Source organism: Octopus bimaculoides, chromosome 22 (genome assembly GCF_046866305.1).
Source record: "Octopus bimaculoides isolate indiv1 chromosome 22, ASM4686630v1, whole genome shotgun sequence".
Taxonomy (NCBI): Eukaryota; Metazoa; Mollusca; class Cephalopoda; order Octopoda; family Octopodidae; genus Octopus; species Octopus bimaculoides.
The window spans coordinates 36,643,230-36,658,229 of NC_142949.1; the positions used below are offsets into that span (position 1 = coordinate 36,643,230).

General features: G+C 41.0%; 2 protein-coding genes across 3 annotated transcripts in view; one reads left to right on the forward strand and one right to left on the reverse strand.

Annotated features, from left to right (window-relative positions):
• Window positions 1-14,300, reverse strand: part of LOC106870317 (tetraspanin-5) — a 21,773-nt gene extending 7,473 nt beyond the window's left edge. Inside the window, exons 1-4 of the mRNA XM_089339632.1 lie at window positions 14,140-14,300; window positions 7,018-7,218; window positions 4,279-4,452; window positions 63-212 (exon numbers count right to left, since the gene is read on the reverse strand). Coding sequence (XP_089195758.1) covers window positions 63-212; window positions 4,279-4,452; window positions 7,018-7,218; window positions 14,140-14,220 — 606 coding nt within the window. The 5' untranslated portion in view covers window positions 14,221-14,300. The remainder of the gene's footprint in view (window positions 1-62; window positions 213-4,278; window positions 4,453-7,017; window positions 7,219-14,139) is intronic.
• The window catches only part of LOC106870322 (ZZ-type zinc finger-containing protein 3), a 41,344-nt gene that overhangs the window by 12,125 nt on the left and 14,219 nt on the right, over window positions 1-15,000 (forward strand). The window lies entirely within an intron of this gene.

Sequence of the window (15,000 nt, forward strand, 5' to 3'; positions counted from 1 at the left end):
TATATATGTATATATATTTGTTCATATGATGATATGAACAAATATCACTAGCTCACACTTACCGATATGTCATCAGGATATTTACAGCAGGAATATGGCACTGAACACTCAACAATGGCATGGGCCATTCTCTTTTCATGACCAGTGCAGTTGAAATATTCATTTTGGTTCCAGTCTTTGTATCCTTCCTTTCCTATGCCACAACATTTCAGCTGACGAAAGAGAAAGATTAGAAAATAAAGACAAGGATTGAATAGAGATGGACATAAACACAGACACACATATGAATACAGAATATGGCGTGTAGATGGCACCTGTCCCGGTGGCACGTGGGAGAACCCTACATAAGGAAGGGCATCCAGCTGTAGAAACTTTGCCGGATCAGATTGGAGCCTGGTGCAGCTTTCTCGCTTGCCAGTCCTCAGTCATACCGTCCAACCCATGCCAGCATGGAAAGCAGATGTTAAATGACGATGATGATGTATGTATGTATGTATGTATGTATGTATGTGTATGTGTCTTTGTGTCTGTGTTTGTCCCCTTGCCACCATTGCTTGACAACTGATGTCGGTGTGTTCACTTTCCCGTAACTTAACAGTTTGGCAAAAGAGATCGATAGAATAAGTACTAGTCTTACAAAGAATAAGTCCTGGGGTTGATTTTTTTTGACTAAAGGGCAGTGCTCCAGCATGACTGCAGTCAAATGACAGAAACAAGTAAAAGAATAAAAGAATAATAATATATATAAAAACACCACACATTTCATAATGATGCAGTTCCAAGATATACTACGATCAACTGAAAAGTCTGGATAGCCATGGTTGGAATGCTTTTGATTATATGTAGGTCTACTGGCATGAGACTCTAAACATCAACAATAACAAGAGCAGCATAATTACTTCAATAAGATATGCAAGCAGTCTGTATTTTAACGAGGGAAAGTTTGATAAGCAACATGATAGTAAGTGTAGTAATTTACAGCAATTAACGATAATTAACCAATAAAGATTCCTGCTAAACATGCCCACCACTCCCTAACAACTAGATCACTTCTCTGCGACGCCCACCACTACCGCCATCTCATTTATTCACTTGCCTAGATATGAATGATACAACACAGGAATATCTCGGTGGTTTTAGAAGTATGGTGTGTTTGCCCCAGGGTGCCAAATATAATGCCGTGGTGTGGTACATTGGGTGCATGTCTCCTTGTAGTTCTTCAATTGGCTTAAATTTATTGATGCATTGTATGTAGAATTTTGAAGCATGGAAAAGTGGATGTTGAATGATGATGAGGATGGTGATGATGTGTTTTGACCACCAGTGCTCAACTGGTAATTGTTTTATCCTTTTGAGGTTGATAAGATAAAGATTAGTCAAGTATTAGTAATCAACTGGTCCCCTCTCCAAAATTTTTCAGGCCTTCAATGGATTATTATTATTATTATTATTAAAAAGGTGGAAGGCAGTGAGTTGGGAAAATTGTTAGTATGCTGGACGAATGCTTAGCAGTATTTCACTCATCCTTACATTCTGAGTTCAAATTCCGCCGAGGCTTGACTTTGCTTTTCATCCATTCGGGGTCAATAAATTAAGTACCAGATGAGTACTGGGGTCGATCTAATCGACTAGTCCCCTCCCTACAAATTTCAGGCCTTCAGCCTATAATAGAAAGGATGATTATTATTATTATTATTATTAAGGTGGTGAGACGGCAGAATCATTAGCTTGCTGGGCAAAATGCTTTGCAGTATTTCGTCTGTCTTTATGTTCTGAGCTATATATATATATATATATATGTAAAAAAGGGACCCCACCCCTTCATTTATGAATGATGGTGGGATCACACCTAAAAAGTTCTCCTCTGTGGCACAAGTCTGGACATGGGTGTTTTAAGGAAGGCCAGTAGTCACCTATGCATACCAGCCTCCTCTCTCCACACCACTGATATTAACCAAGGGAAAGGCAAAGGGGCCGATACAGCATAGCACCAGTGATGTTGCAACTCATTTCTACAGCTGAGTGAACTGGAGCAATGTGAAATAAAGTGTCTTGCTCAAGAACACAACACAACCCAGTCTGGGAATCGAACTCACTATCTCATACATGTGAGCCTGACATTCTAACCACTGAGCCGTGCACCTTCACAAACATACACACACCTGGTAGTATGCCGTTTAAAGTGCATTTACTGTCTGTGACTACCCGATGTCATCAACAGTATGGGTATAAATACCACGGGATTTACTTCAGGAATTCCTCCTTGTCCGTTGAGAAAGAGAAAATTGGAATTCACAAGATTCCTTATAGAAAAGTCCCCAAACAAGACACACCTGTACTGAAAGCTGCATGACAACCATTTGACCAGAACCCCACCTTGCAAGAGACTGATGCAAGATGGGTCAAAATGATGTTATAAAGGGTATCTTGTTAAATAAACTCTGCCATGGGGCTTAAACATGCTGTCACTAACAACTTGCTAACATATACTGTTACAAACAAAATGCTGTACTAAAACCGAGCACAACAGAGTTTATTTAACGAGATAGTGCTTATAACATCACCTGAGGAGATGTGTCTGCACAGAGGGATGCACTGCAAACAGTTGTACAGTTTCCCACCTGCCAGGGATCACTGCAGGATGGGTCGAAATGATTGTTGTGAGCAATAAAATTTCTCATATATTCCATTTTCCATCTCTATCATTTGTTACGTATATGTGTGTGTGTGTGTGTATATATATATATATATATATATATATATATATATATATATATATATATTTATATATACATGAGTAAGCACATAAATGCAAAACAAGGTAGTAAAAAATAGTACTCGAATACCAAAGGTAGAGTAATGTGGTTTTTTATGAAAGCTGCAAAAACATCACAAAAAAACTGTTGCTCAGAGTTTCATGTTCCTGTTTGCTGAACTGTTGTGATCAAGTCTTGATCACAACTGTCAGATGAACGGGAATGTGAATCTTCTCTGAGCAGCAGTTTCTTGTGATGTTATATATATGCGTACGAACAGCCATGCTACATGGCAGTGAAACATGGGCTGTAACTGCTGAGGACATACGTAAACTTGCAAGGAATGAAGCCAGTATGCTCCGTTGGATGTGTAATGTCAATGTGAATACCCGTCAGAGTGTAAAGTATCTTGAGAGAAAAGCTGAACATTAGAAGCATCAGTTGTGGTGTGCAAGAGAGACGATTGCGCTGGTATGGACATGTGGTGAGAATGGATGAGGATAGCTGCGTGAAAAAGTGCCACACCCTAACAGTTGAGGGAACCCGTGGAAGAGGTAGGCCCAGGAAGACCTGGGCTGAGGTGGTGAGGCAAGACCTTCGTACATTGGGCCTCACCGAGGCGATGACTACTGACCGAGACCTTTGGAAATGTGCTGTGCGTGAGAAGACCCGGCAAGCCAAGTAAGATCGTTGCCAGTGCCCCTGGACTGGCTCTTGTGCGGGTGGCACATGAGATGCACCATTTTGAGCGTGGCCGTTGCCAGTACCGCCTGACTGGCTCCCGTAGGATTTTCGAGCGTGGTCGTTTTCGTGCGGGTGACACGTAAAAGCACCCACTACACTCTCTGAGTGGTTGGCGTTAGGAAGGGCATCCAGCTGTAGAAACTCTGCCAAATTAGATTGGAGCCTGGTGTTGCCATCCGGTTTCACCAGTCCTCAGTCAAATCGTCCAACCCATGCTAGCATGGAAAGCGGACGTTAAACGATGATGATGATGATACACATACACATACACACACACCCACAAGCTTCTTTCAATTTCCAGATTCCAGATCCGCTCACAATACTTTGGTGAGCCTGGAGCTATAGTAGAAGACTTTTGCTCATGCTATCGTACGCCGGGATTGAACCCGGGACTATGTGACTGTGTGTGCATCTAGAAGATGTATCATAAAAACCAGACAGCCATTAAGACCAGCTCCTCTTGAGAAGGGGAGATAATCCCAAGAGGTAAGAGTTTAATTTGATAAGAGACATACATGAAAATCTTGGCCCTTGAGGCAATTTCTAACTTCTACTGATTAGAAATAACAGAAAAAAATGTATTCACATGTATTGAGTTCTTTTTATTCTGTTTGTTCCACCAAACCTATCTATATACATATATATATATATATACACACACACACATGCTGGTAACGGTCACCCTCGAATGCTGTTTTTTATGTGCCACTGGCACAGTACGTATATCTGTATATTTTATGTATGTGTGTGTGTGTGTGTACATATATAAATAACTTACCTGTTCTTGAATCCAGTTAACTAAATTTTTCGTGTCATCATCTTCAGTGTATCTCGGTATAAGATTCTCTTGGAAGATGCTTGTGAGTTCGTCTGTGAATTTGTCTTTCAGGAGAAAAGCTGCCACAGCACCACCTAACAAGATCAGAAAGATTCCACCTAGGAGAATATTGAACTGAGAGTGAAGGTGTTTGTGGTGGTCGTGGTAGTGATGGGGGTGGGTGGGAACGAGTGTGTGTGTGTGTGTGTGTGTATGTAGTAATGATTGTATGGAAATGTGTGTGGTGAGAGTAATGTGAATGAGGCAGATGGTGGTGATGGTGGCAGTGGTGTTTGTTGATGAGAATGTGTGTGTGTGTGTGTGGTGTTGGAGGTGGCAACAGGTAAGAAAGAAGAAAAAAAAAAGAATATACACATATAATTAAAAACAAAAAAAATAATGTAAATTTTTGAAAAAACACTTTAACAAAATATATTTTCAATATTGGTGCCACATAAAAAGCACTGATGATGGTGCCATGTAAAAAGCACCCAGTGCACTCTGAATAATGGTTGGCATTAGGAAGGGCATTTAGCCATACAATCCAAGCCAAAACAGACTATGAAGCCTAGTGCTGCTCCTGGCCTTTCCAGTTCCTGTCAAGCTGTCCAAGCCATGGCAGCATGGAAAATGGTGGTTAAGTGTTGATGATGATGGAGAAGCAGACTGAAAAATCAACTTTCAAACTTTATGGGGTTCTCATTAGAGGCATCTACACCATTCTGACAGTCTCCAGAGAAACAAGCAGCCAAAATTTTTATATACCCAACAAATACAGCAGATATTCTATGAAGGAGTCCCTAATTTGCATACCAAAAGTGTTTAATACTCTATAAATACCAGGGGCCTGTCAACGGGGATCTTAGTCCACACAGTCACAAAAGCAAGCAAACTTTCACATCTACCAATTGATGTTATAAATATAGTTAGCAATGTTGCTAATACAATTAGCAAAGTCAAACATACCAGTTGTCAGTGTTGCAACTATCAACAATGTCACACACACACACACACACATATATATGCACGTACATGTGCATGCAGCTATGTGCATATGTGTGCATGGGTGCAGCTATTATAAGGGAGATAATCATTTTCCGCAAAGTATTTGGCAGGATTTGAAGCTTTTAATTGTAAATATGTTTCCATGGTCCATGTTTGGAATGACCAAACATATGGTAGTCAGCACTTTTTCTAACAACCCAGTCAGAATAGATGGTGAGCCCATAGAGAAGTTTGATTCCTCTACTTATTTTGGTAGCATAACTGATAAACAGGGTGACATAGGGAGAAATGTCATAGCCAGAGTGGGAAAAGTCAGAGGTCTTCACCATTCTCAAAAACATATAGGCTTCCAGAGAAATTACCATAACAACTAAATTGTATATCTTGAATTCTAATATGAAGTCCACTCTTCTCTATGGGACAGGAACAGGGAGAAAGAATAAAAAACACTGCAGAAGCTATGAGACCTTCAAAAGAAAACATGTCTGGTCTGAAGTGTATTCTTCAAATCAGATGGTTGGATAAGTTAAGAATTGAAGAACTGTGGCAGAAGGGGATCAGGTGCCAGTGGAAGTATAGATCCTGTTGTGCATGTAAGGTGGAGAGGCCACATCTTAAGGAAACCAACATCTTGCATTGGGTGTCAGAATGGTTAATATATCCCCATGGCAGGATGCATTTTTCACAGAAGGTCCTAAATGAAGGACACCACTGTATGACTAACATTTTTTCACACCAGGGGCTCTCAACCAGGGCCCACATGAGCTTTGGTGGTGCATGTAAGAACCACAGGCATCATAACAATATGTTCCTATAATCTACGTCTAGAATGAACAGATTAACAGGTGCTTTTTAAATCCCCATAGCTGATTCACTAATATTACATGTTTCATTGAATGAACATTAAAAGCAGCCAACAGAGAACTGTGCATATCACCTGCGGCGCATATGTGACCTGTTTAAATTCACGACTCCAATCACAGGTGCATGTGGTTGGTCACATACTCCTATTCTGCTCAAGTGACTCTATTCGCTTCAGTGCATTGCTCTATAGAAATATGTTTTTCACAATAGCCCTGTTCATGTAAACATACAGGTTGGTCATGACAATATGACTCACCCATCCCACACACCCACTTATTTAATTCTGTGTGTGTGTACATGTGTGCATGTGTGTGTGTGTGTGTGTGTGTGTGTGTGTGTGTGTGTGTGTGTGTGTGAATACTGTGAATTTCAAACCCAGGTCACAGCTCACAAAATATATTGCATGTGATTTTTTTTCTTAATAAAACTCATGATTGTCTATGTGTATACATGGCATGGCAGTGTGGTAAGAAGTTTGTTTCCCAATTACATACTTCCAGGTTCAGTTCTGCTGTGTGGCACCTTAGGAAGTTTTCTACAATAGTTCTAGGGACCAGGCTGAACAAAGCCTTGTGAGTGATATGCATGCATGTGTGTGTGTGTGTGTGTGTGTGTGTGTGTGTGTGTGTGTGTGTGTATTAGTGCTTGTTTTTATGTTCTGTTATAATAAAAACAATTTCACATTAATCTGATAGGTTATTCCATACTTTTGTAGAGTACAAATTTATTATTCTTATACAAGGGTGTTGTTGACAGTGACTTTGAAAAGGAGGATAATAGATGAAACCCCACCACCCTCCCAAAAAATGAAAGGCATGAGAAAACACTTACACATTTCAAGAGACAGATATTTTCCCTCAAAGCACCAATATATCCGGTAAAACCTAAGATAAAGATAATTATTCCAATGACGATAAAGATGAGTGAAATATCAAAAAAGGCATCGTAGATAGTTTCAATTTGTGTCTGGTTGAAACTGTTCTTCTCTATATATGCCCAGGTTCCAATGCCAATCATACCAGCACCAACAAGCTGAAATATATAAAAGAGAATTATATATATATATATATGTAATGTGAGGTCTGCAGCACCAGCACTATGGACGTAAGATTAGAATGTCATAGAGAAGAATCACAAGATAGATTCTTCAATCTGAGCTTGTCTGTAAGGGATCTAGTAAAGTAAAGGTCAAGTTACCTTCTCGAGCCATGTGGACACATAAAGGCCGGGTTGACAGTTTCGTGGCATAGAAATTTCTCACCTGGACAGGATGCTGGTCTGTCACAGGATTACTCATTTTGGCCAGCTGAGTGGACAGAGGTATTGACCAGTAAATAACAATATAATAATATTAGTGGTCATCCAAAGCATGAACCAAGAAGGCAAGTTTAGGAACAAATATATATATAGGCACAGCAGTGGCTGTGTGGTAAGTAGCTTGCTTCTCAACCACATGGTTCTGGGGCTTTTTCGGTTTCTGTATACCAAATCCACTCACAAGGCATTGATGAGCTCAGAGTCATAGAGGAAGACACTAGAGCAAGGTGTCACACAGTGGAATTGAACCCAGGAAACATAATGGTTATGAAGCAAGCTTCTTAACAACACAACCACGGCTGCACCCACATGTGTAGCTATGTCCATCAGTGTGCAGGAAGTGGGTGAAAGGGGAGATCTGAATTCTGTTTGTAAAGATGTGTGTGCGTGTGTGCGTGTATGCGTGTATGTGTGTGTGTGTGTATGTATGTATATATGTATATATATGTATATAAGCATGTATGTATGATAAAGAGTAAATTGCTATAAATGTATTTGTACAAGTCTGTATGTTTTTGTGTGTGTGTGTGTGTGTGTGTGTGTGTATCTGTTTTGTATATATATATATATATATGTGTGTGTGTGTGTGTATGTATTTATTTAAATGTAAGTATGCTTTCCTGTGTATGTATGTATGTGTGTATCACGAGTATATAGAGTTAAGCTTAGTTGTATTTATAGAAGCAAGTGTAAATGTGTTTGTGTATGCCTTCATGTGTGTATGTATGTGTGATTGTGCGTGTGTGTGATTGTGTGTGTGTGTGTCGTTGTGCATGTGTGTGAAAATGATTCTGTGTGTTCACTAAAGGAAATACAGACATGCAGACGGACGGACATGTCACTTATATAAGCCATGACTTAGGTTAAATTTATTATGTTTGATTGGATACAAGACATAGACTTATTAGGTGCAGCCTAATTTAAACAACACACGCATAGATATATGTGTACTTCCTTCAGCTATGAATTACCATGGGATTGCACCTACAAAGTTACCCTCCAAGGCACAAGTCTGGCCAAGGTTGTTTGTGGAAGACAAGGAGTCAGCCATGCATACCAGTCTCCCCTCTCCACACCATTATATGTATAGGGCAAAGGATAAAGGGTAAAGACCCCCTTCAGTCATGGAATGACCATGGGATTGCACCTACAAAGTTACCCTCCAAGGCACAAGTCTGGCCAAGGTTGTTTGTGGAAGACAAGGAGTCAGCCATGCATACCAGTCTCCCCTCTCCACACCATTATATGTATAGGGCAAAGGATAAAGGGTAAAGACCCCCTTCAGTCATGGAATGACCATGGGATTGCACCTAGAAAGTTACCCTCCAAGGCACAAGTCTGGCCAAGGTTGTTTGTGGAAGACAAGGAGTCAGCCATGCATACCAGTCTCCCCTCTCCACACCATTATATGTATAGGGCAAAGGATAAAGGGTAGAGACCCCCTTCAGTCATGGAATGACCATGGGATTGCACCTACAAAGTTACCCTCCAAGGCACAAGTCTGGCCAAGGTTGTTTGTGGAAGACAAGGAGTCAGCCATGCATACCAGTCTCCCCTCTCCACACCATTATATGTATAGGGCAAAGGATAAAGGGTAAAGACCCCCTTCAGTCATGGAATGACCATGGGATTGCCCCTACAAAGTTACCCTCCAAGGCACAAGTCTGGCCAAGGTTGTTTGTGGAAGACGAGGAGTCAGCCATGCATACCAGTCTCCCCTCTCCACACCATTATATGTATAGGGCAAAGGATAAAGGGTAGAGACCCCCTTCAGTCATGGAATGACCATGGGATTGCACCTACAAAGTTACCCTCCAAGGCACAAGTCTGGCCAAGGTTGTTTGTGGAAGACAAGGAGTCAGCCATGCATACCAGTCTCCCCTCTCCACACCATTATATGTATAGGGCAAAGGATAAAGGGTAGAGACCCCCTTCAGTCATGGAATGACCATGGGATTGCACCTAGAAAGTTACCCTCCAAGGCACAAGTCTGGCCAAGGTTGTTTGTGGAAGACAAGGAGTCAGCCATGCATACCAGTCTCCCCTCTCCACACCATTATATGTATAGGGCAAAGGATAAAGAGTAGAGACCCCCTTCAGTCATGGAATGACCATGGGATTGCACCTAGAAAGTTACCCTCCAAGGCACAAGTCTGGCCAAGGTTGTTTGTGGAAGACAAGGAGTCAGCCATGCATACCAGTCTCCCCTCTCCACACCATTATATGTATAGGGCAAAGGATAAAGGGTAGAGACCCCCTTCAGTCATGGAATGACCATGGGATTGCACCTAGAAAGTTACCCTCCAAGGCACAAGTCTGGCCAAGGTTGTTTGTGGAAGACAAGGAGTCAACCATGCATACCAGTCTCCCCTCTCCACACCATTATATGTATAGGGCAAAGGATAAAGGGTAGAGACCCCCTTCAGTCATGGAATGACCATGGGATTGCACCTAGAAAGTTACCCTCCAAGGCACAAGTCTGGCCAAGGTTGTTTGTGGAAGACAAGGAGTCAGCCATGCATACCAGTCTCCCCTCTCCACACCATTATATGTATAGGGCAAAGGATAAAGGGTAAAGACCCCCTTCAGTCATGGAATGACCATGGGATTGCACCTACAAAGTTACCCTCCAAGGCACAAGTCTGGCCAAGGTTGTTTGTGGAAGACAAGGAGTCAGCCATGCATACCAGTCTCCCCTCTCCACACCATTATATGTATAGGGCAAAGGATAAAGGGTAAAGACCCCCTTCAGTCATGGAATGACCATGGGATTGCACCTACAAAGTTACCCTCCAAGGCACAAGTCTGGCCAAGGTTGTTTGTGGAAGACAAGGAGTCAGCCATGCATACCAGTCTCCCCTCTCCACACCATTATATGTATAGGGCAAAGGATAAAGGGTAAAGACCCCCTTCAGTCATGGAATGACCATGGGATTGCACCTAGAAAGTTACCCTCCAAGGCACAAGTCTGGCCAAGGTTGTTTGTGGAAGACAAGGAGTCAGCCATGCATACCAGTCTCCCCTCTCCACACCATTATATGTATAGGGCAAAGGATAAAGGGTAAAGACCCCCTTCAGTCATGGAATGACCATGGGATTGCACCTAGAAAGTTACCCTCCAAGGCACAAGTCTGGCCAAGGTTGTTTGTGGAAGACAAGGAGTCAGCCATGCATACCAGTCTCCCCTCTCCACACCATTATATGTATAGGGCAAAGGATAAAGGGTAAAGACCCCCTTCAGTCATGGAATGACCATGGGATTGCACCTACAAAGTTACCCTCCAAGGCACAAGTCTGGCCAAGGTTGTTTGTGGAAGACAAGGAGTCAGCCATGCATACCAGTCTCCCCTCTCCACACCATTATATGTATAGGGCAAAGGATAAAGGGTAGAGACCCCCTTCAGTCATGGAATGACCATGGGATTGCACCTACAAAGTTACCCTCCAAGGCACAAGTTTGGCCAAGGTTGTTTGTGGAAGACAAGGAGTCAGCCATGCATACCAGTCTCCCCTCTCCACACCATTATATGTATAGGGCAAAGGATAAAGGGTAAAGACCCCCTTAAGTCATGGAATGACCATGGGATTGCACCTACAAAGCTACCCTCCAAGGCACAAGTCTGGCCAAGGTTGTTTGTGGAAGACAAGGAGTCAGCCATGCATACCAGTCTCCCCTCTCCACACCATTATATGTATAGGGCAAAGGATAAAGGGTAGAGACCCCCTTCAGTCATGGAATGACCATGGGATTGCACCTAGAAAGTTACCCTGAGAGGCACAAATCTGGGCAAGATCGTTTATAGAAGACTAGCAGTCACCCATGCATACCAGCATTCCAAGGGAAAGGTAAAGGGGCCGATACGGCTTGGCACCAGTGATGTTGCAACTCGCCTCTACAGCTGAGAGAATTGGAGCAACGTGAAATAAAGTGTCTTGCTCAAGAATACAACACACAGCCCAGTCTGGGAATTGAACTCACTACCTCATGATTGTGAGCCTGATGCTCTAATCACTGAGACAAGCTAGCAGAATCATTAACATGCCAGGCAAAATGCTTTTCATGTCTTTACATTCTGCATTCAAATTCCATCAAAGTCGATTATAACGATTCAAGCTGGCAGAATCGTTAGCATTCTGCACAAAACGCTCATCGCCATATCAACCACCTTTACATTCTAAGTATATGTGGTCACTGGACATTTCAGAAATAGGTGCTAAATCTTCCTTAGATTGCACTTAACTAACCTTAATATGGAGAAGGACACATCATCATTATTGTTTAACATCTGTCTTCCATGCTAGCATGGGTAGGACAGTACCACACCACAAGAGCCGGCCAGGCCAAAGCCTGCAATAGACTTCAGTGGCTGTTTTGACAGGAATCACACAAAATGGAATAATCCCAGTTGGAATGCCTTTGATTTTTACTCTGCTTGATCAGTGCAGACTTGGAGCCACAGAGGTAAAAATAGACAACAAATATAACTGTGAGAACACAATAATAACGTGCCAACCAGTATTTCTTGTTTTAAAACATTCCCGAGAGACACATCTTCATGTTTTTTTTATGCTTATGTAATTGAATTAGTATTAACACACATAACGAGTATGAAAAATATAGTCAGAAATGAAACACATGTGAGATTAGTGGTTAGGGTGTTGCATGTATGGTCACATGATCATGGTTCCAGCTCCTGGATTGGACTGTGCTTTGTATCCTCAAGTAAAACACTTCATTTCACATTGCCTCTGTCTACTCAGCTGTAATCATCATCATCATCATCATCATCATCATCGATTAACGTCTGTTTTCCATGTTGGCATGGGTTGGACGGTTTAACTGAAGTCTGGAGAGCCAGAAGGCTGCACCAGGCTCCAATCTGATTTGGCAGACTTTCTACAGCTGGAAGCCCTTCCGAATGCCAACCACTCCGAGAGTGTAGTGGATGCTTTTAATGTGCTTCCAAATCATAACATTAGTCCTCACAGAAACTGAAAGAAGCCCCTCGTATATATGTGTGCGTGTGTGTGTGTGTGTATACATATATGTATACATACACACATATATAAATATATATACATACATAGATAAATGTATGTATACAAACACACACACACACACACATATATATATATATATATATATATACACACAGGTATATATACACATACATCTAAGTGTATATATACATGTACACACACACACACACACACATCTATATATATCTGTTAAAGTCTGTCATACCGGCCATGACGAAGGGAAATAGCCCTGAAACTCGAGTCGCCTTTATATATTTATATTTATATATTTGATCCTTTATATTGAACACTCAATATTTCATCTACATTCAATACTTTATTTCATGGTGCCATCCATTTTTATTTTATTTTATTTTATATTATATATTGTATATTATATTATATATTGTATATTCCATATTCTATACCCCACATTGGTTCTGCAGGAATATAAATAAAACATAAAAAACAGACAGTGTTGGAACTCTTTTAAACAAAATAATATATATATATATATATATATATATATATATATATATATATATATAGAGAGAGAGAGAGAGAGAGAGAGAGATTATAAAGGTGACAGAGGATACTGACTGACATCACTTTTGCTAAAGATAAGAGTCAAACCAGCTCAAAGCCACAGTTTAACTCTTATCTTTTGCAAAAAATATGGGTCAAAATACAATTTAAGACCCAGTCACGAAAAAAAAACAAAAAAAAAATCAACAACCGTATATTGACCAAAAGAGATCACAAAAGGTGCTAGTCTGTACCCTCTGTCACTTCTGCGACCCATATTAATTTTGCCGTTAGGGTCTAATTGCTAATAAGCCTCTCCGCTTTTTAATTTGTTATATATATATACCGATGTTGGTGTGAATACATCTCCGTAACTTAGCGGTTTAGCAAGATAAACCGATAGTATAAGTACTAGGCCTACAAAGAATAAGTCCTGGGGTCGATTTGTTCGACTAAAGGCAGTGCTCCAGCATGGCCGCAGTCAAATGACCGAAACAAATAAAAGAATATATATATATATATATATATGCATTTATGAGTATTTATCACTAAGCATTTGTAAATGTTTATACTCTCTCTACCTTTCTCTCGCTCTCTCTGTCACACATATGTATGAAAACATGCATAGGCACGTATATATATATATATATATATATATATATATATATATATATATATATATATATATATTTACACACACACACAGAGGTGTGTGTGTGTAAGCATATGCGTGTGTGTTTTCTAAGGCGTATGTTTCTTTTTTTGTGGATTTGTGTTTATGAATGTGTGCCTGTTTTTCGTGGATGTATATCTGCTCCTATGTTTCTTGCCCCTGCCAGTCAAAAGAACCAGTGTCGTTTGAATTGCGGCCATTTATCTCACCCCACCTCAAACTTTCCAGGAAACGAAACGGATCGATAAATCAGAAATCGATTAAAGAACTATCGGCATGCTAACACCCTTCGATGCGATCTTTGAAAGTAGCGCACGTCCCAGCATGAACGCAATGCAGAGAACTCCAAGTTAAAGAGTAAAAATTTAGAGAAGGTTTGTGAATGGTTAGACGTATGTAAAAATAGTTGACGAACTCACCCAAACAATGAAGTTACTTAAGAAAACCGTATATTTGAGGAGAGGATTAACGTAGCTATCATCTTCATTCCGCCTCGCCATGTTGACAATGCAGAGTGCTTTCAAGAGGGAGTGGTGTTTGACTGCAGTGTGACTTGTTGACAAAAAAAGCTAACAATAAAAACAGTACCTGTGAACATGTGTGTGTGTGTGCGCGCGCGCGCACACACACACACACACACACACACACACATCTTTTGTAGAAAACATAAATCCGGAGAGGAAGTGAACTCTAAGATGTAGAGCAGTGTATATCTTTATGGGGGAAGACCGGTTTATGGGATTACCCTGGGTTTCCCGTCCATAAAGGGTTAAAACTTTATGGTGTATCATTAGACCCCAAAACATGTTGACGATACGCCATAAAGCTAAACCACTTATGGATGGGAAACCCAGGATAATCCCATAAACAAGCCTGCCCCCAATATATATAAATACATACTTACATATATGTATGTGTGTATATATGTATGTGTGTGTGTATATATGTATGTGTGTTTGTGTGTGTATATATATAAGTGTGTTTGTGTGTGTGTCTGTGTGTGTGTGTGTATATATAGGAGTGGCTATGTGGTAAGTAGCTTGCTTACCAACCACATGGATCCGGGTTCAGTCCCACTGCGTGCCACCTTGAGCAAGTGTCTTCTACTATAGCCTCGGACCGACCAAAGCCCTGCAAGCGGATTTGGTAGACGGAAACTGAAAGAAGCCCGTCGTGTATATGTGTGTGTGTTTGTATGTCTGTGTTTGTCCCCCTACCATCGCTTGACAACCGATGCTGGTGTGTTCACGTCCCCGTAACTTAGGGGTTCGGCAAAAGGG